Source organism: Tachyglossus aculeatus, chromosome 15 (genome assembly GCF_015852505.1).
Source record: "Tachyglossus aculeatus isolate mTacAcu1 chromosome 15, mTacAcu1.pri, whole genome shotgun sequence".
In the NCBI taxonomy this organism is placed as follows: domain Eukaryota; kingdom Metazoa; phylum Chordata; class Mammalia; order Monotremata; family Tachyglossidae; genus Tachyglossus; species Tachyglossus aculeatus.
This window is the reverse complement of record NC_052080.1, coordinates 27,192,189-27,211,962: the sequence shown is the minus strand read 5'-3', so window position 1 is coordinate 27,211,962 and position 19,774 is coordinate 27,192,189. Positions and strand designations below refer to the sequence as shown.

Below are 19,774 nucleotides of genomic sequence, written 5' to 3'. Positions count from 1 at the left end.
TGCAGATCCACTGTGCCGGGGAGTGGGAAAACCCCCGGATTCCTTGGGGCTCAGATGCCGTCGCCGTGCCGGAGTGAAAAACACGGAGTCTCTGCTGCCCTTATGTGGTACACTTCACCTGGACGGTGCGGTGAGCAGTCTGTTTCCCAGGGCCTGCAAGCAGTCCACGCCTCTGTGACGGGGTAGAGAGCGCTTCATCCCCGGGTTGAAAAACCGTTTTTCCACTAGCGGGAACCAAAGATATTAACGCAAGTTCGCCGCTTCGCAGGAGTCCATCGCCCGAGCAGTTGCCGGGGTTCTTTCCGGCTGCCGATCCCGGGGTCGGAAGGAGCGAATCCCGCGGGAAACCGTGGATCGGGTGCCCACGGCCACCAACCCAGTCTTTACCGAGAACCCGCGCTGACTTGCAGCCAGAAGCCTACCGTCCCCGAGGCCCGTTGGCCACTGGCCCAGTTCCTCCTTCAGATCATCAATCGTATTTATTGAGCGCTTACTATGTGCAGAGCACTGTACTAAGCGCTTAAGATCCCCGGGAGGGATGCGTGCACCGGTTCAGTTTCATTTTCTAGCAGGAAAACCGATGCCCGGCCTGAGCCCGGAGGGCACGGGCGTTGAAACCTGCAGCGTGAGGCTCTTCCACGGCCGTTTACGCGGCAGGGCCCAAGAAGGCAACGACAGGACGGAAACACACCCGCACCATCTCCCACCCTTTCGCCTCCTTGACGGGTGGAGCGACGGTTCCCCCGCGTCGCTCAAATGGGGATTCAATCCTGTTCTCCCGAATATGACTGCGAGCCCCATGAGAGGCGCAGAGGCTGTGTATCCAACCTGATGAATGCCTGTTACCCCGGTGTTTAGCACAGTCCCCGGCACACGGTAAGCGCGGACCCAGTTCCATAATTATTATCGTTTCAAGAGCTTACGATCAAGTGGGAGAGACGGCCAATAAGATAAATTACAAGTAGAAGGAAGCAAATGGGCTGAGAGGGGAGGGTTGGGGAACGGGGGACACTGGGGCTTAGATGCGGGAGGAGAGAGACATAGCGTGGCTTAGTGGCTAAAGACTTCGCCAGGGACTCGGAAGGACCTAAATCCGGCTCCACCACATCTGCTGTGTGACCCTGGGCCAGCCATTTCGCTTCTCTGGGCCTCAGTTACCTCCTCTGCAAAATGGGGATATGAGCGGAAGCCCCATGTAGGCCAGGGACCGGGTCCAACCTGATTAATTTCTATCTACCCCAGCGCTCAGAACAGTGCTTCAGTAAGCACTTAAGTGCCATAATTACCTCAATTTATTATTACTACTACTCTTATTATTATTACCAGAGAGCCAATGCGGGGAGGGACGCAGGAGAGGGCCGGGGGGAGGACGGAGCCAACGTCCCCACCGGCTCCGTTCCCGTCGGAGGCAGGCCAAATCGGAAGAGGGGATGGCGGGAGAGTGGGCAGTCGGGGGTTGCGGGGGTGGACTCGGGCTTTGCCAGAGAGGGAAGGAGACAAGAATCAAACGGAGGGGCAAGGAAAGGTAAGAGAGGAAGGGGAAAGCGAGGCAAGGTACGCGAGGAGTAGAGAGGGAGGCCCGCCCGCGTCAGTGGCCGTCGGCCACGCGGCCTTCTCCCCGGGGACGGGAACTTTCCAACCTACACGGTGAGCGCCTGCTTCCACCTGGGGCTACTTGTATTGCTGCACTTTTCCGTCTTCTTGGACTGCCCGTCCACTGACACTTCCACGTAGGGGCTCGGTCCAAACCAGTTCTTCTTGTTCTCTTTGAGTTTCGCCGAGATGACTGTGGAGAAACAAGGAGGGAAGTCTCACGTTTTCACTCGGAGAGACCCAGGTTTCACGGCTGGGAAAGGCCGGCCCGGTCAACGCGCACTCTGCTCAATAAAGAGGCGAGCCGGCCGGCCGGCCCCCTCGAGAACTGGGTCGGTGATATCCCCCAAGCTTGGCCGGTCCAAGCCGAAGGACCAACGGCCCGCCGGAGGCCGGCCCCTAGCCCAGCCCCTCGGCCGAGGCTCCCGCTTATCCGAGGTACCCTCTCCCCCAAAATTCTCACAAGATCCAAGCGGAGAGCTTGAAAGTGAGCAACGGAAGCATCACCGGGAACGAGTGGTCCCAGAGGGAAGGAAAGCTGCGGGCCAGTGGAGGGTGGTAGGGCGGTGGCTTCCGCTCACACGAGGGAGGAAGGACGAGACGGTAGCGGGGTGGGAAAGGAACGCCAACCCTTCGCATCCCTACCTATCTCTGCCAAGTGCTTGGGGCGAGCGTGTGTATATATTTGGACTGTGAGCCCACTGCTGGGTAGGGACCGTCTCTATATGTTGCCAACTTGTACTTCCCAAGCGCTTAGTACAGTGCTCTGCACACAGTAAGCGCTCAATAAATACGATTGATGACGATGACGTATATACTCTCCATCAAGTGTACATTCAGCTGTTCATTTTACTCACGCTATCGGTAAGCTCTTCTGTCCCTGTCCTCCCCGTTAGACGGGAAGCTCCTCGACGGCAGGAGATGTGTCAGTTCTTTGTTTTGTACTTCCCAAGTGCTTAACACAATGCTCTGTCCTCAGTGGGCACCCCATAAAGGTACAACTTCCACGCCTGTTGCTTCAACCCCGTGTCCTAGTCCTCTCCCCGGACCGTTTGGTTTTTAGTTTTCTACGCTCCTCGGCTCCTCCCTCCCCGGGTTCCCAGTGAACATTCGGCCAAGCGGAAGCCCTGCCCGGTCGGCGGCCGGAACTAAAAGTCGCCGGGAAGGAGAGGCGATCCCTGTGGCTCCTCAGCCCAATGGGAAGAAAGAGAAGCCCGTGGACGCCCCGGCCACGCCGGCCTGGAGGCCCAGGCTCCCTCAGTCCCGGCGAGTTTTCACCTCACGACAGAGACGGATTCTTGTCGTTCCAACGATCGTTCCCTAGGAACCCGGAACCGTGGCGGGGGTGGGGGAAGGCCTGAGTCGCACCGCCCACGGGCCAGGGATGGGCCGGCTGACGCGCTCGCCCTCAGTCCCGGTTCGGTTCGCGCGGCCCCGTGGTCCTCACCCTACAAGCATCTCTGAAACTTCAAATCCAGGCCCCAGAGGGTGCAAGAACTCCCACACGCGACACGCGGTTTGTCCTGTTGCTTCCCGGGCGGCCTGACTGCTCCTCAAGGGCTGGGATCGTGTCCGCTCTTTACTGACCTCCCAAAGCAAGCACTCAGTAGAGTGCTACGCACCCACGGTAGACTAGCAGCTCCTTCAAGGCAGGGATCATGCCCACTCGCTCTGTCATCCTCTCCCCGGCACTCAGTACAGCTCTCTGCCCCCACGGCAGGCCGGCAGCTCCTTGATGGCAAACAGTGGGTCTGTTCCCTCTATTGGACTCCCCCAAGCACTCAGTGCAGAGCTCTGCACACGCGGCAGGTGCCCAGGGCAGCGCTCCGTCCCCCTGGAAACACTCAGCCAACGCCATCCGTCCACTGGCCGACCCGTCCCTCGGCCTCGCTCGGCGGGGAAAGTACGGAATCGTCCGGAAGCCCTTTATCAGAAACGCACCTGTGATCTGCAGTTGGGATTTCATGGTCAGTCCAGGCGCGGGCCCCGATCGTGCCGCACCGCTAGTCATGCCGCTGGCCGGCCGGCCAGCCGGGAACCCTGAAAGAAGCAGAGACACCTTGAGTACCACCGCCGCCGCCAACACTCCCGCATCGTTCGCTCCCCGGAGACCTAACAGTTCAGCCAGGACAGCACAAGACCCACTGGTCCGAGGTCCGGCCCCACCTCGGCCCCTCGCCCGGCTCACTCTAACCCTCGGCAATCTGGGAGACTGAGGACACGGGTGTCCACGGCCGCCCTGACTCTTCCCCGAGGGGCACGGCTCAGGCCGGGAGTCCCGCCCTCCCTCTGCGGCCCCCCCGACGTGCTCTGTCTTGCCCTCGTCTCTGCCCTCCATCCCCTTGCTCACACTGCCCCGACTTGGAACTCGCTCCCTCCCTCCTGCCCCAAAACCAACGGACTCCCCTCTCCCGACATTCAGAGCCCACTTGAAATCCTCCAACTGGCCTTCCCCGATTCATTTCCCGGCGCCCTGAGCCGCGCTACCCCCTCGGCCTACTTTTACGCTTACCGATTTATTTACACCCTTTCTGACCCTCAAGTACACGTGCTTATTCCATTTCTTATCCTGATCCCTAGAGAGGTAAATATCTGCATGCCTGCCTCCCCCATTACAGATAAAACTTCTTGAGGGCCGGGAAGGTATCGCTTGGTTACCCGATTCACAGCTAAATACAGTGCACCATGTAGAGCGAGCGTTCAATAAATACTACTTCTTCTAACGCCCGTCTACCCCCGGGTGCCATCGCTGGGGATGCCAATCTGCCCTCTGCCTATTTACTCGAGGAAAGTCTGGGCTGGGTAAGCAGCTACGGGTGGCACTGGGCACCACGGGCAACGTGGAGCTGCAGCAAGGAGAAAACGCCACCCTTAAAAGCCCCATCAAGGACGGGGACGACGAGCCGTCAGAAAACGAAAATGCCGTCAGGGGAGCACATGTCCCACACAGTACGCTTTTGGGCCCCACCTTTCGATCCAGCCAGAACCCACTTGATTTATGGCCTTTGGGTTTTTATTTTTTTTTTCCCCAACCGTTCCACCCTCTACGAGTCACGGCTCCGCTCCAAACAAGAGACTAGGTGATGAAACGGATTTGAGCAATTTTCACGTATGCCGACGCCCAACCCGAAAATAATCAGGTGCTTTTGTTGTTCCACTCCCACGGTGACATCGCACGTGCTGAAAATCCCTCCCGCCGCAGCTGTGCCGACGCGACGTCGTAAGGAAGGGGCAGAGCGGAGGCCGCCGGAAAAGTTGGACGGCCAGGCGAGCCTTCGGGCCCTAAAACCAGACGGGTCGTGCAGAACCCCGGCGCATCCCCTCCACTGCCTGGGTTGGAGGGGCTTTTCAGGACCCTGTGCCCAGTCGGGCCCCGTGGCAGGGCCAGAGGGAGGAAAACGGGGGCAGGAGGGAGGCCGGGAGGGACAGAGCGGAGGAGAAAGCAGCAGGAATGCAACAGCTCCCAGGGGGCCAAAGCCAGGATTCATTCATTCATTCATTCATTCAGTCGTATTTATTATCATCATCATCATCATCAATCGTATTTATTGAGCGCTTACTATGTGCAGAGCACTGGACTAAGCGCTTGGGAAGTACAAATGGGCAACACATAGAGACAGTCCCTACCCAACAGTGGGCTCACAGTCTAAAAGGGGGAGACAGAGAACAAAACCAAACATACCAACAAAATAAAATAAATAGGATAGATATGTACAAGCAAAATAAATAAATAAATAGAGTAATGAATATGCATAAATAAATAAATATATTATTCATTTATTATAATAAATAAATAAATAATATTAATATAAATAAATGTTATTTATTTATTATTTATTCTATTAAAAAATAAATAAATAATAAATAAAAATTTATTGAACGCTTACAGTGTGCAGAGCATTGGACTAAGCGCTTGGGAAGTACAAATTGGCAACACATAGCGTCGGCCCCTACCCAGCAACGGGCTCACACAGTCTAGAAGGGGGAGGCAGGCAACAAAATTCACAAAATAAAATAAATAGACTAGTAACAGGTGTCAGGTCATCGGAATAAATGGAAGTAAAGCTAGATGCACATGATTAGCCCCACTGTTGGGTAGGGACTGTCTCTATATGTTGCCAGTTTGTACTTCCCAAGCGCTTAGTGCGGTGTTCTGCACACAGTAAGAGCTCAATAAATACGATTGATGATGATGATTAGCAAAATAAAATAAACAGAATAGCAAATATGTACAAGTATGTGCCAAGCGCTGTTCTAAGCGCTGAGGTAGCAACAAGGTTGTCCCCCGTGGGGCTCACTGCGTTCATCCCCGTTTGACAGATGAGGGAACTGAGGCCCGGGGAAGTGAAGCGACTTGCCCCGAGTCACACGGCTGACAAGTGGCGGAGCCGGGATTGGAACCCACGGCCTCTGACTCCCAAGCCCGGGCGCCTTCCACTGAGCCACGCTGCTTATGTTCGAGCCACCAGCCCCTTCCCATCAATGTAGGGTTGGGGGGGAAGAGAGAGAGAGATCCGCGAGCTGGAAGAGACGGGAGGGAGAGGGAAGCCCATGCCGGGCCCAGCCTTCAGAGCAACGGAGATGGGCAAGACCCCTCGGGCCGAGTCCTGGCGTTTGGCGCGGGGGCTACCGTGAACTCGACCCCCGCCGGGGTCTCGGCCATCCACCGCCAGCTTCCTCTGGCACCGGGAGACGGCCGGGCAGCCTTCTGTCAGGAACCGGGAAAGGGCGTGGAAGGCGGATGACGGAAGGGGAGTCTAGGAAACCCACACCTGGTCGAGCCAACGAAAGGGCCTTTGCCCTGGACTGTCCGTCTCCGGCACCTACAGACCGAACGTAGGTCCTCATCCTCATCAATCGTATTTATTGAGCGCTTACTATGTGCAGAGCACTGGACTAAGCGCTTGGGAAGTACAAGTTGGCAACATAGAGAGACAGTCCCTACCCAACAGTGGGCTCACAGTCTAAAAGGGGGAGACAGAGAACAAAACCAAACATACTAACAAAATAAGATAAAAGGTCCTCGGCACCTGGCTGGTCGACTGTTCGGTCCCTTACTGGTTTTCATTACTCTGCTGGCAAAGACTTTCACGCGTGTCGCACCTCAGATAGAGGGAAAGCGCCTTAAATGCATCACTTGCTTACCACGCTTTCTCCAGCACCAACAGTGGGCTCACAGTCTAAAAGGGGGAGACAGAGAACAAAACCAAACATACTAACAAAATAAAATAAAAGGTCCTCGGCACCTGGCTGGTCGACTGTTCGGTCCCTTGCTGGTTTTCATGACTCCGCTGGCAAAGACTTTCACGCGTGTCTCCCCTCAGATAGAGGGAAAGCGCCTTAAACGCATCACTTGCTTACCACGCTTTCCCCAGCACGAGGGCAGGTAAAGACAATTCCTTCGGCAGCTATTATTGTTTTCAAACAACCACTCAGCCCAAACCCTGCCCCCAAACTTGCAGTGAGTTAAAGAATAATTGATAATAACTGCGGCAGTTGTTAAGCATTTACTATACGCCAAACACTGATCTAAAGGCCGGGGTGCATACACGCAAACTGGGTCCCTGTCCGACACGGAGCTCACAGTCTTAATCCCCACCTCACAGACGAGGGAACTGAGGCAGAGGGAAGTGGGGTGACCTGCCCAAGGTCACACGGCAGACGAGTGGCGGGGCCGGGATTCGAAACCAGGTCCTGGGACTCCCGGACGGGGGCTCTTCCCAATAAGCCACGCTGCTTCTCCACTGATCGACTACCGGACTGATTGATAATTGGGAATTGTTCCCCAGAGTTGATTCAAACGTATTTATTGAGTGCTTACTGTGCGCACGGCACCGCACTAAGCACTTGGGAAGCACAGATCGGCAACAAATCTCCCAGACTAGCGTCTCCCATCAAAGTTCCCATCGAACTTGGACTTCCCAAGCGCTTAGTACAGTGCTCTGCACACAGTAAGCGCTCAATAAATACGACTGATCGATTGATTGAGCCCAAGAGCGGAGCCCGGACTGGGACATTTCTTCCCTGCCTTAACTCAGCTTTCCTCAAAAGGGGATGTGGCTTTTACCCCTTCTGTGCCCATGCCTTCGCGCCCTGAAATCATTCTTTTAGACTGTGAGCCCACTGTTGGGTAGGGACTGTCTCTATATGTTGCCAATTTGTACTTCCCAAGCGCTTAGTACAGTGCTCTGCACATAGTAAGCGCTCAATAAATACGATTGATGATGATGATGATGATGATGATTCTCATCTTCAGAGCGGGTCAATCTCAAGGTGGGCTTGCGACGCTTTCCCTTCCTTCCCCCTTCCGCGAGGAAAAGGAGAACAAAAATCCCCTTTCACTCGGGGACGAGACCCGACTCCACCCTGGGTCCCGGGAACTACCACCACGTGAATGGACTTGTGTCATTCCGTCCCCAATTTATTGAGCACTTATTGTGTGCGGAACACTGTACGAAGCGCTTAGGAAGTACGCTATAACAACAGAGGGATACATTTCCTGCCCACAACAAGCTTACGGTCTAGAGGACTTGTGTCTTGGCCCGACCGCCCCCTCTATGCTGGGCCAGCGTGGGCTGACCCCATGGGGGTCTTGGCAGAATTGATATCCCATTTGATATAATAATAATAATAATAATAATAATGGAATTTATTAAGCGCTTACTATGTGCAAAGCACTGTTCTAAGCGCTGGAGAGGTTACAAGGTGATCAGGTTGTCCCACTGGGGGCTCACAGTCTTACTCCCCATTTTACAGATGAGGTATCCGAGGCGCAGAGAAGTGAAGTGACTCGCCCAAAGTCACACAGCTGACAAGTGGCGGAGCCGGGATTTGAACCCATGACCTCTGACTCCAAAGCCCGGGCTCTTTCCACTGAGCCACGCTGCTTCTCTTGGATATCTACCAAGTCCTCTCCAGGTCACTGGGGAAAACGTCTTCCAAAACCGCGGGGTCGAATATCGGAATGGACGCGCTCCCCTCGCCACCCGGCCCTGGAGGGAAAATCTGGGAAGGAGGGCCTGAAGGGAAGCCAGATAAAACTAACGGAGCTGCAGCGGGTAAGAGGGTAGCCAGGCTCCGTTCCGGCCTGCTCCCACGCTGGACACCGGACTCGCCGGGAAGCAGGGAGTCTTCAAAAAATTCCCAGGCAAAATTTGCACGGTGAGTCCCCTTTTTTCTGCAGACTTCACGATGGCTTTAAAGAGTCTCCCTTTTCCAGCTGCCCCATTTCTAGGTTCGGAAGGGGCTGTACGGCCCGAACAGACGCTGGCCCGGAGAGGATCTGGAGCCAAGGAGGAAGCAGGAGCGTGAAGGGGAAGAGGGAAGAGGGAAGAGGGAAGAGGGAAGGGAAGATCAAGACGGGTGGCAGAGGCCAAGTCCCTCCTCGGCTCCCACTCCTTGTCCTCTGCTACTTTAGGGCTGCCGGCCCCGTCGAGGGGGCTGGCCGCTAACTCGGGATCCCGGGACCCCGCTCAGGGATTCCCCCCGGGAGATGATTCCAGAGACCTCCTGGCAAAGCACGGCATCTGGGCACCAACCTCACTGGCTCGATATCTTGGGCAGGAAGGGTAATAGATATTACATATCTATTCTATTTATTTTATTTTGTTAGTATGTTTGGTTTTGTTCTCTGTCTCCCCCTTTTAGACGGTGAGCCCACTGTTGGGTAGGGACCGTCTCTAGATGTTGCCAATTTGTACTTCCCAAGCGCTTGGTACAGTGCTCTGCACATAGTAAGCGCTCAATAAATACGATTGATGATGATGAAGAAGGCCTGAGCGCAGATCCCCAGAAGCAGCATGGCGTAGCGGTGAGCAGACGGGCCCAGGAATCAGAAGGGTCATCCCGGCTCTGCCACTTGTCCGCTGTGTGACCTTGGGAAGATCACTTCACTTCTCTGTGCCTGAGTTATCTCATCTGCAAAACGGGGACTGACATAGTGAGCCCCATGTGGGACAGGGACTGCGCTTAGTACAGTGCCTGGCACATAGTGTGTAAGAAATACCAATTATTATTACTATTATTATTGTTTTCCAAGCAGGGAGAGTCCATATGGCGCAGGAAAGAGAGAGCACCTCTTTGGGAGCGTTCCTGAACTGCTCAGCGAAGACAAAAGTTTTCCAGAGAAAGCAGAGCCAGAAAGGGGGTGGCAAGGAAATCCTAAAAGCGTCACTGTAGAAACGCCAATCCTCCCTCACAACGACCCCCTTCCGTCTCCTGAAACGCGGACTGAGGAAGGGAGCGGACGGGGGTCCCGTCCCCATAAGTAACGACGCCCGCTCGACCCCCAACCTCGGCCACGCTGCTCCTTACCCGAGCGGAGAAACGCAAAGCCAAAGCTGGAGCGGAGGGAACTTCCCGAGTAAGACCGATTAATTGTGGTGCTTAAGAGCTTACTCTGTGCTGAGCACTGGGGAGGATACAAGGCTGGACACAGTCCCTGACCTACACAGGGCTCAGAGTCTCCATTCCTATTTCCAGATGAGGCAACTGAGGCCCCGAGAAGGGAAGTGACTTGCCTGACGTCCCACGGCTGACAAGTGGCAGAGCCGGGGTCAGAAGCCAAATCCTTCTGCCTCCCAGCCCTGGGTTCTAGCTTCTCTACTGCTGCTACCGGGACGTCCCCCCCGATTGTCACCCGACCTGCCCGAAGCCCCCCGGACCCTGTTGGTTTTCCGACCTCGCTCGGTCCTCCCCGTGTGTCGTCGCGTCCCCCCCGCCCTGGAAGGGGGCCAGACTGCGCCCGCGGGCAACCCGTCCGGGCCTCACCGTCTCCACTGCTTCCTGAGCTCCGCGGCCAAGCGCCGAGCACGACTTGAGCGCCGAGGGATGAGAGGGCGAGAGGCACCGGGGGTGACTCCGGTCTCCTAAAGGGGGACCGCGGAATGGAGGACGGCTTCGGCCGGGCCTCCGCGGGGGGCAAAGAATGGAGCCCTCACCGCCCATCTGGGGCCAGCGGCCGGTAGGGACTCTGCCACAGCCTGCCCCGTCACCACCGGCCTCCCCTGGTACCCGCGGAGCCCCAGGTGCTCGGGGAGCGGCAGCCAAGGGGCAGGAAACGCGATCCCAGCCACGCGGCTCTAATGCCATCTGGGCCAGGCAGAGGGAGGGAGGATCGGGGTCCGGGGCGCTGGTCCCGGGGGAGCCCCGAAAACCCCTCCGCCGCCGCCACCACGCCAGCTGGGTGGACGAGGCCCGGCCCCACGCGGGGAGCGGACGCCCGTCCCGGGGGCTGGCACGGAGCCGCTCCTGTTCTCCCACCAGGCCGGCCGACCGCGTCCCCAGCGGGTGCTCGGCGGGGCACGGGCTGCAGGTAGCCGGCGGGCGCGCCGGGGTGGCACTGGCTGCCACCCGGGACACCGACACCCTCCCGCAGCCAGGCTGAGGGCGTCAGTCCCACCCCCACGGCGTCTCTCCTAGGTCCCGCACTGCCCAGTCCCGGCTGCTGAAGGGGAAAAGCACACAATTATCCGGCAAAGCGGAGAAGGGGGTCCATCCGTGTGATGACCAAGGTTGTCGTACGGGAACGGGAGGAGTTAGCAGGCGGGGGGCCGGGAAGCACCCTGCTACCCACCCCATCTTACCTCCTTCCCTTCCCCACAGCACCTGTATATATGTATGTACATATTTTTTACTCTATTTATTTATTTTATTTGTACGTATCTATTTATTTTATTTTGTTAGTATGTTTGGTTTTGTTCTCTGTCTCCCCCTTTTCGACTGTGAGCCCACTGCTGGGTAGGGCCTGTCTCTATATGTTGCCAATTTGTACTTCCCAAGCGCTTAGTCTAGTGCTCTGCACATAGTAAGCGCTCAATAAATACAACTGATGATGATGATGATGATGTCTGAGGATGCTCTCTCAAGGACTGCGACAAACAAGGAACAGAGTTAAACGACAACGTCGGTTCACCTCGCTTGGCGCCCGCTGGGAGCCCGTTGTTGGGTAGGGACCGTCTCTACATGTTGCCAACTTGGACTTCCCAAGCGCTTAGTACAGTGCTCTGCACACAAGAAGCGCTCAGTAAATACGACTGAACGAATGAATGCACGCTACGTATCAGTGAGGCGCGCTACAAGACGCCTTTGTCTAGGCCCCCCCAGCCCCGCCGTCAGCATAAGTCCTCAGTCCTCTCGGGCGAGGTGCCCTGGACGCCTGGGCAGCGGCGGAGCGAGAATTTCGAGAGTAATTGCTTCTGCAAGCCACCGTCCCACTCAGAGTCCGTGCCGCCGCCGCCCCCCTCCCACACTAGACGCCCGGCCGCCCACCCGGAGCCGGCTCGGGGGAAGACGGCGGCACATGGGTTCTGACGCGACCAACTGGGAAAATGAAGCAGGGCTCCAGGACCCCTTCCGGGTCACGGATGCGCCGATATGTCCGGAGCCTGACGCTCCGTCGCTCCCACCCCCCCAGATTTATTTTCAGGTCTGGCCCCCCGACTACGCTGTGGGCTCCTTGAGCTACCGCCTCGGTTGCGCTTTTACCACCCAAGGGCCGAGTGCGGCACACAGTAAGCCCTCAACAGATGCCAAGGACTGGCCAAGGGACCGGTCACTCTGGTGCTCTCCCCTAGGCGAGCTTCCGTCTGCCAGAATGATCCCCTCCGGAGTCGGGGCCCGGCTGGGACGATCCAGCGAGACTCGCTCGAGACCCCACCCTTCATCATCATCATCAGCAATCGTATTTATTGAGCGCTCACTACGTGCAGAGCACTGGACTAAGCGCTTGGGAAGTACAAATTGGCAACATCTAGAGACAGTCCCTACCCAACAGTGGGCTCACCGTCTAAAAGGGGGAGACAGAGAACAAAACCAAACATACTAACAAAATAAAATAAGTACAATAGATAAGTACAAGTAAAATAAATAGAGTAATAAATACGTACAAACATATATACATATATACAGGTGCTGTGGGGAAGGGAAGGAGGTAAGATGGGGGGGATGGGGAGGGGGATGAGGGGGAGAGGAAGGAAGGGGCTCAGTCTGGGACCCTTCCAACATGCCGCGCATTTCTGGTAATCCCGGCAGCTTTTCATGTTCCGTTCATTCCCAGAGAAGAAGCACCGGCCATCGGGCAGGCTCAAGCATTAACTTCATCTCAAAATCCTCATTCGGTGTGAAGCTATTACGATAAGGCTCCGGCTCACAATTTGGAGAAAAAATCAAGTCCGGGGAGCAAGTGAGCAACCTGAGCATTATCTCTCCGGGGCCCACACTGGGCACTGTCATTTTTGGGGGAAGAGAGGGACTGGAAAATGAAGCTCGCCCGTCTGGGGTGATGGGACTCTGGGGGCGAGACGTTTTTACGGCGACAGTTCTGTGGACAGAGCCACCCCATCTCTTCCGGATCACAAACGGGGAGGGGATCGCGAGGAGCCGAAAAAACAAACCGCAGCAATCGACTCAGTCTGCCACTTGCGCTTTTAAAAAATAAGGGAGACAACTACGGCGTGGCAGGAACTCGAATGGGGAAATTAAGCCCAAATGAAGAAAAGCAAAGGAGGCCCTTTCCGGGTCATTGCGTCTCGTGGGCTATGGGCATTTCTGCCAACGTTTTCCAAGTCACGGGGGTTGGGAGGTAGGGTCTCCTGCCCTGCGGGCCGGCTGCACCGCCTGACCCAGACAAATTTGCGTTGCCAAACATTATAATAATAATAATAATAAATAATAATAATAACAACATTGGCATTTACTAAGTGCTTACTATGTGCAAAGCACTGTTCTAAGCACTGGGGAGGTTACAAGGTGTTCAGGTTGTCCCATGGGGGCCTCATAGTCTTAATCCCCATTTGACAGGTAATAATAATAATAATGAGGGTGTTTAATAAGCGCTTACTATGTGCAAAGCACTGTTCTAAGCACTTGGGGGGGTTACCAGGAGATCAGGTTGTCCCACGGGGGCTCACAGTCTTAATCCCCATTTGACAGATAATAATAATAATAATGATGGCATTTAATAAGCGCTTACTATGTGCACTGTTCTAAGCACTTGGGGAGGTTACAAGGTGAACAGGTTGTCCCATGGGGGCCTCATAGTCTTAATCCCCATTTAACAGATAATAATAATAATAATGGCATTTAATAAGTGCTATGTGCAAAGCACTGTTCTAAGCACTTGGGGAGGTTACAAGGTGATCAGGTTGTCCCACGGGGGGCTCACAGTCTTAATCCCCATTTGACAGATAATAATAATAACAATAATGACAGCATTTAATAAGTGCTTACTATGTGCAAAGCCCTGTTTTAAGCACTTGGGGAGGTTACAAGGTGTTCAGGTTGTCCCACGGTGGGGCTCACAGTCTTAATCCCCATTTGACAGATAAGGTAACTGAGGCCCAGAGAAGCGAAGCGACTTGCCCCAAGTCACCCAGCTGACAAGTGGCGGAGCCAGGATTTGAACCCACGACCTCTGACTCCGAAGCCCGGGTTCTTTCCACTGCCCCCTGCCCCCTCGGCCAAGCGATGCTGTTCTCTCCCCGGCTGGGCCTCCGAAGGAGAAGGTTCACCCACGGGGGCGGGGGGAAAAAAGTGCCACATCATCCGGTTCCCGGTCCGGTCGGCTGGACTTTTCCCGTGTTCCCGGGGCGAGGTCGCGACTGATCCATGCCACGGGAAGGCCCTGCCCACCCGAGGGGGCAGGGGGCACCGGGAGAGGAAATGACGGCCCCTCTCCCAGCTGAAGGGTCAGACCCCTGGGCACCGGATTCATTCAATCGTATTTATTGAGCGTTTACTGTGTGCAGAGCACTGTACTAAGCGCTTGGGAAGTCCAAGTTGGCAACATATAGAGACGGTCCCTCCCCAACAGCGGGCTCACAGTCTAGAAGAACGAGGGGTGGGCAGTGCCCCCCGACCCCCAGCAGTAGTCATGGGGGGGAGGGGGGAAGAAGGAGGCCCAGGGGAGGTGAAGGATTAGAGGGGATCGAGGGAGGGGGACGGAATAATAATAATAATGGCATTTATTAAGCGCTTACTATGGGCAAAGCACTGTTCTAAGCGCTGGGGAGGTTACAAGGTGATCAGGTTGTCCCACATGGGGCTCTACAGTCTTAATCCCCATTTTCCAGATGAGGTCACTGAGGCCCAGAGGATAGCCCACTGTTGGGCAGGGACCGTCTCTATATGTTGCCAACTTGGACTTCCCAAGTGCTTAGTACAAAAATCAGCACACAGTAAGTGCTCAATAAATACGACTGAATAAATGAATGAATGAATGTATTAAGCGCTTACTATGTGCAAAGCACCGTTCTAAGTGCTGGGGAGGTTACAAGGTGATCAGGTTGTCCCACGGCGGGGGGGGGGGCTCACAGTCTTCATAACAATAATAATGGCATTTATTAAGCGCTTATTATGTGCAAAGCACTGTTCTAAGCGCTGGGGAGTTTAAAAGGTGATCAGGTTGGCCCACGGGGGGGCTCACAGTCTTCATCCCGTATAATAACGACGGCATTTATTAAGCAATTACTCTGTGCCAAGCACTGTTCTAAGCGCTGGGGAGGTTACAAGGTGATCAGGTGGTCCCACGGGGGGCTCACAGTCTTCATCCCATATAATAACGACGGCATTTATTAAGCAATTAGTATGTGCCAAGCACTGCTATAAGCGCTGGGGGGGGGGGGGTTCCAAGGTGATCAGGTTGTCCCACGGGGGGCCCACAATCTTAACCCCCGTTTTCCCAGATGAGGTAACAGAGGCCCAGAGAAGTGAAGTGACTTGCCCGAAGTCACCCAGCTGCCAAGTGGCGGGGCCGGGAGTCGAACCCATGACCTCACCGTACCTCGTTCTCCTCGCCGTACCTCGCTCTCGCCTGTCCCGCCATCGACCCCCGGCCCACGTCCTCCCCCGGGCCTGGCATGCCCCCAATCCCTCTGCCCATCCGCCAAGCTAACTCTCTTCCTCCCTTCAAGGCCCTGCTGAGAGCTCACCTCCTCCAGGAGGCCTTCCCACACTGGGCCCCTTCCTTCCTCTCCCCCTCGTCCCCCTCTCCATCCCCCCATCTTACCTCCTTCCCTTCCCCACAGCACCTGTATATATGTTTGTACATATTTATTACTCTATTTATTTATTTATTTTACTTGTACATATCTATTCTATTTATTTTATTTTGTTAGTATGTTTGGTTTTGTTCTCTGTCTCCCCCTTTTAGACTGTGAGCCCACTGTTGGGTAGGGACTGTCTCTCTATGTTGCCAATTTGTACTTCCCAAGCGCTTAGTACAGTGCTCTGCACATAATAAGCGCTCACTAAATACGATTGATGATGATGATGATGACGACCTCGGACTTGACTAGGCCAAGCCCAGCCCACTGTTGGGTAGGGACCGCCTCTCTATGTTGCCAACTTGTCCTTCCCAAGCGCTTAGTCCAGTGCTCTGCACACAGTAAGCGCTCAGTAAATACGATTCATTGATTCTATTTATTTTACTTTGTGAGTATGTTTGGTTTTGTTCTCTGTCTCCCCGTCCTGGCCTGTGAGCCCGCTGTTGGGTAGGGACCGTCTCTCTATGTTGCCAGCTTGTCCTTCCCAAGCGCTTAGTCCGGTGCTCTGCACACAGTAAGAGCTCAATAAATACGACTGATTGATTCCATTCATTTTACTAATATATTTTGTTTTGTTGCCTGTCTCCCCCTTCCAGCCTGTGAGCCCCCTGTTGGGTAGGGACCGGCTCTAGATGTTTCCCAAGCGCTTAGTCCAGTGCTCTGCACACAGTAAGCGCTCAATCAATACGACTGATTGATTGATTGACAGATAAGAAAGGTGGGTGTGGGGGTCCCCGGCACCTCACGGACGGGACGGTCCGGTCCGGTCCGGTCCGGTCCGGTCCGGTGGGGCCTGCTGGAGGCCCCCCCCACCTTCCCCTCACGGCAGCGGGCGCGCGCGCCCCGTGACCTTTGCCCTCCCGGTGCCCCCTGCCCTCTGCCCTCGCGGTGCCCCCTCGGGCGGCCCTCAGGGGGCTTTACCGGGCTGTGGGACGGCGGCGGCGGCGGCGGCTCCCGTCGACGGCCCTCGGCTCCTCACGGTTAAGATGGCAGCCCGACCCGATCCGCCCAGCGCGATCGGCCCCGGGCGGCGCACACTGCGCAGGCGCAGCCTCCCGGAAGGGGCGGGGCGGGCGGGCGGCCGGTGCCGACTACAAGTCCCGGCAGGCCCCGCGCGCCTGTGAGAGGGTCACGTGACCCGGCTGAAGTGGGGGGGCTCTCGCTCCCCGGCGGGCGCCGCCGACTACAAGTCCCAGCAGGCCCCGCGCGCAGGGGACATGTGACCCGAGGGGAGGGGAAGTCCCTTCTGCTGCAAGGTGGGCAGCGCCCACTACAAGTCCCGGCAGGCCCCGCGCGCAGGGGGCAGGGTCGCGTGACCCGACTGAAGTGGGGGAGGCCCTCGCTCCCTGGCAGGCGCCGCCGACTACGAGTCCCGGCAGGCCGCGCGCGCCGGGGGCAGGGTCGCGTGACCCGGCTGAAGTGGGAGCCCGCGCTCGCGCCCACTACAAGTCCCAGCAGGCCCTGCGCGCCGGAGGGAGGGCTACGTGTGCCCTAAGTGAAGCGGGAGGGGCCCTAGCTCCCCGGCGGGCGCCGCCGACTACAAGTCCCGGCAGGCCCAGCGCGCCGGTGGGGGGGCCACGTGTACCCGAAATGAAGGGGGGGGGGCCCGCACCCCTCCGGGAGCCGCCGACTACAAGTCCCAGCAGGCCCCGCGCGCCTGTGAGAGGGCCACGTGACCCGACTGAAGCGGGGGCTCTAGATCCCCATTGGGCGCCGCCGACTACAAGTCCCAGCAGGCCCCGCGCGCAGGGGACATGTGACCCGAGGTGAGGGGAAGGCCCTTTTGCTCCAAAGTGGGCAGCGCCCACTACAAGTCCCAGGAGGCCCCGCGCGCCGGTGGGAGGGCCACGTGTACCCAAAGTGAATCATCATCATCATCAATCGTATTTATTGAGCGCTTACTGTGTGCAGAGCACTGGACTAAGCGCTTGGGAAGTACAAGTTGGCAATATAGAGAGACAGTCCCTACCCAACAGTGGGCTCACAGTCTAAAAGGGGGAGACAGAGAACAAAACCAAACACACTAACAAAATAAAATAAATAGAATAGATATGGACAAGTAAAATAAATGGAGTGATAAATATGTACAAACATATAGACATATATACAGGTGCTGTGGGGAAGGGAAGGAGGGAAGATGGGGGGATGGAGAGGGGGAGAGGAAGGAAGGGGCTCAGTCTGGGAAGGCCTCCTGGAGGAGGTGAGCTCTCAGCAGGGCCTTGAAGGGAGGAAGAGAGCCAGCTTGGTGGATGGGCAGAGGGAGGCCATTCCAGGCCCGGGGGAGGATGTGGGCCAGGGGTCGATGGCGGGACAGGCGAGAATGAGACAGTGAGGAGGTTAGCGGCGGAGGAGCGGAGGGTGCGGGCTGGACTGTAGAAGGAGAGAAGGGAGGTGAGGTAGGAGGGGGTGAGGTGATGGACAGCCTGGAAGCCCAGGGTGAGGAGTTTCTGCCTGATGCAGAAACTCTGCATCTGTGAGCCCTCTGTTGGGTAGGGACTGTCTCTAGATGTTGCCAATTTGTACTTCCCAAGCGCTTAGTACAGTGCTCTGCACATAGTAAGTGCTCAATAAATACGATTGATTGATTGATGCGCAGATTGATTGGTAGCCACTGGAGATTTTTGAGGAATTGAGTGAATCAATCAATCGTATTTATTGAGCACTTACTGTGGGCAGAGTACTGGACTAGGCGTTTGGGAAATACAAGCCGGCAACATATAGAGACAGTCCCTACCCAACAGTGGGCTCACAGCCTTAATCCCCATTTTACAGATGCGGCGCCGACTACAAGTCGAAGCAGCGTGGCTTAGTGGAAGGAGCCAAGGCTTTGGAGTCAGAGGTCAATCAATCAATCAATCAATCAATCGTATTTATTGAGCGCTTACTATGTGCAGAGCACTGTACTAAGCGCTTGGGAAGTACAAATTGGCATCACATAGAGACAGTCCCTACCCAACAGTGGGCTCACAGTCTAAAAGGGGGAGACAGAGAACAGAACCAAACATACCAACAAAATAAAATAAGTAGGATAGAAATGTACAAGTAAAATAAATAAATAAATAAATAAATAGAGTAATAAATATGTACAGGTCATGGGTTCGAATCCCGACTCCACCCCATGTCTGCTGTGTGAACTTGGGCGAGTCATTTAAGCGCTTAGTACAGTGCTCTGCACATAGTAAGCGCTCAATAAATACGATTGATGTTGATGATTTAACTTCTCTGAGCCTCAGTTCCCTCATCTGTAAAATGGGGATTGAGACTATGAGCCCCAAGTGGGACAACTTGATCACCTTGTATCCCCCCCCCCAGCGCTTAGAACAGTGCTGTGCACATAGTGAGCGCTTAACAAATGCCATCATTATTATTATTACGAGTCCCAGCAGGCCCCGCGCGCCGGTGGCAGGGCCACGTTACCCGAGGTGACGTGGGGGGGGGTTCGCTCCCGACTACAAGTCCCAACAGGCACCGCGCGCCGGTGAGAGGGTCACGTGACCCGAGGGGAAGGGGCCCCTCGCTCCCCGACTACAACTCCCAGCAGGCCCCGCGCGCCACGTGACCCGACGTGACGGGGCCCTCGCTGCCCGACTACAAGTCCCAGCAGGCCCCGCGCGCGCCAGTTGGTGCGTCACGTGACCTGAAGTGGGCGGGCAGCCGCCCTCCAGGCGACCTGGGCCCCACGCCCACACACTTATACATCATCATCATAATAATAATGATGTCATTTATTAAGCGCTTACTATGTGCAAAGCATTCATTCATTCGTTCAATAGTATTTATTGAGCGCTTACTGTGTGCAGAGCACTATACTAAGCGCTTGGGAAGTACAAGTTGTTACATATAGTCTGGGAAGGCCTCCTGGAAGAGGTGAGCTCTCAGTAGGGCTTTGAAGGGAGGAAGACCTGAACTTGTAAAGCACTGTTCTAAGCGCTGGGGAGGCTACAAGGTGATCAGGTTGTCCCACGGGGGGCTCACAGTCTTCACCCCATATAATAACGACGGCACTTATTAAGCAATTACTCTGTGCCAAGCACTGTTCAATCAATCAATCAATCAATCGTATTCATTGAGGACTTACTGTGCGCACTGCACTGTACTAAGCGCTTGGGAAGTACAAGTTGGCAACATAGAGAGACAGT

General features: G+C 55.7%; 1 protein-coding gene across 1 annotated transcript in view; it reads right to left on the bottom strand.

Moving 5' to 3' along the window:
• The window catches only part of ITCH (itchy E3 ubiquitin protein ligase), a 35,366-nt gene extending 31,738 nt beyond the window's left edge, over nucleotides 1–3,628 (bottom strand). The window contains exons 1-2 of the mRNA XM_038757179.1: nucleotides 3,535–3,628; nucleotides 1,645–1,786 (exon numbers count right to left, since the gene is read on the bottom strand). Coding sequence (XP_038613107.1) covers nucleotides 1,645–1,786; nucleotides 3,535–3,604 — 212 coding nt within the window. The 5' untranslated portion in view covers nucleotides 3,605–3,628. The remainder of the gene's footprint in view (nucleotides 1–1,644; nucleotides 1,787–3,534) is intronic.
• Nucleotides 3,629–19,774: the final 16,146 nt, after the last annotated feature.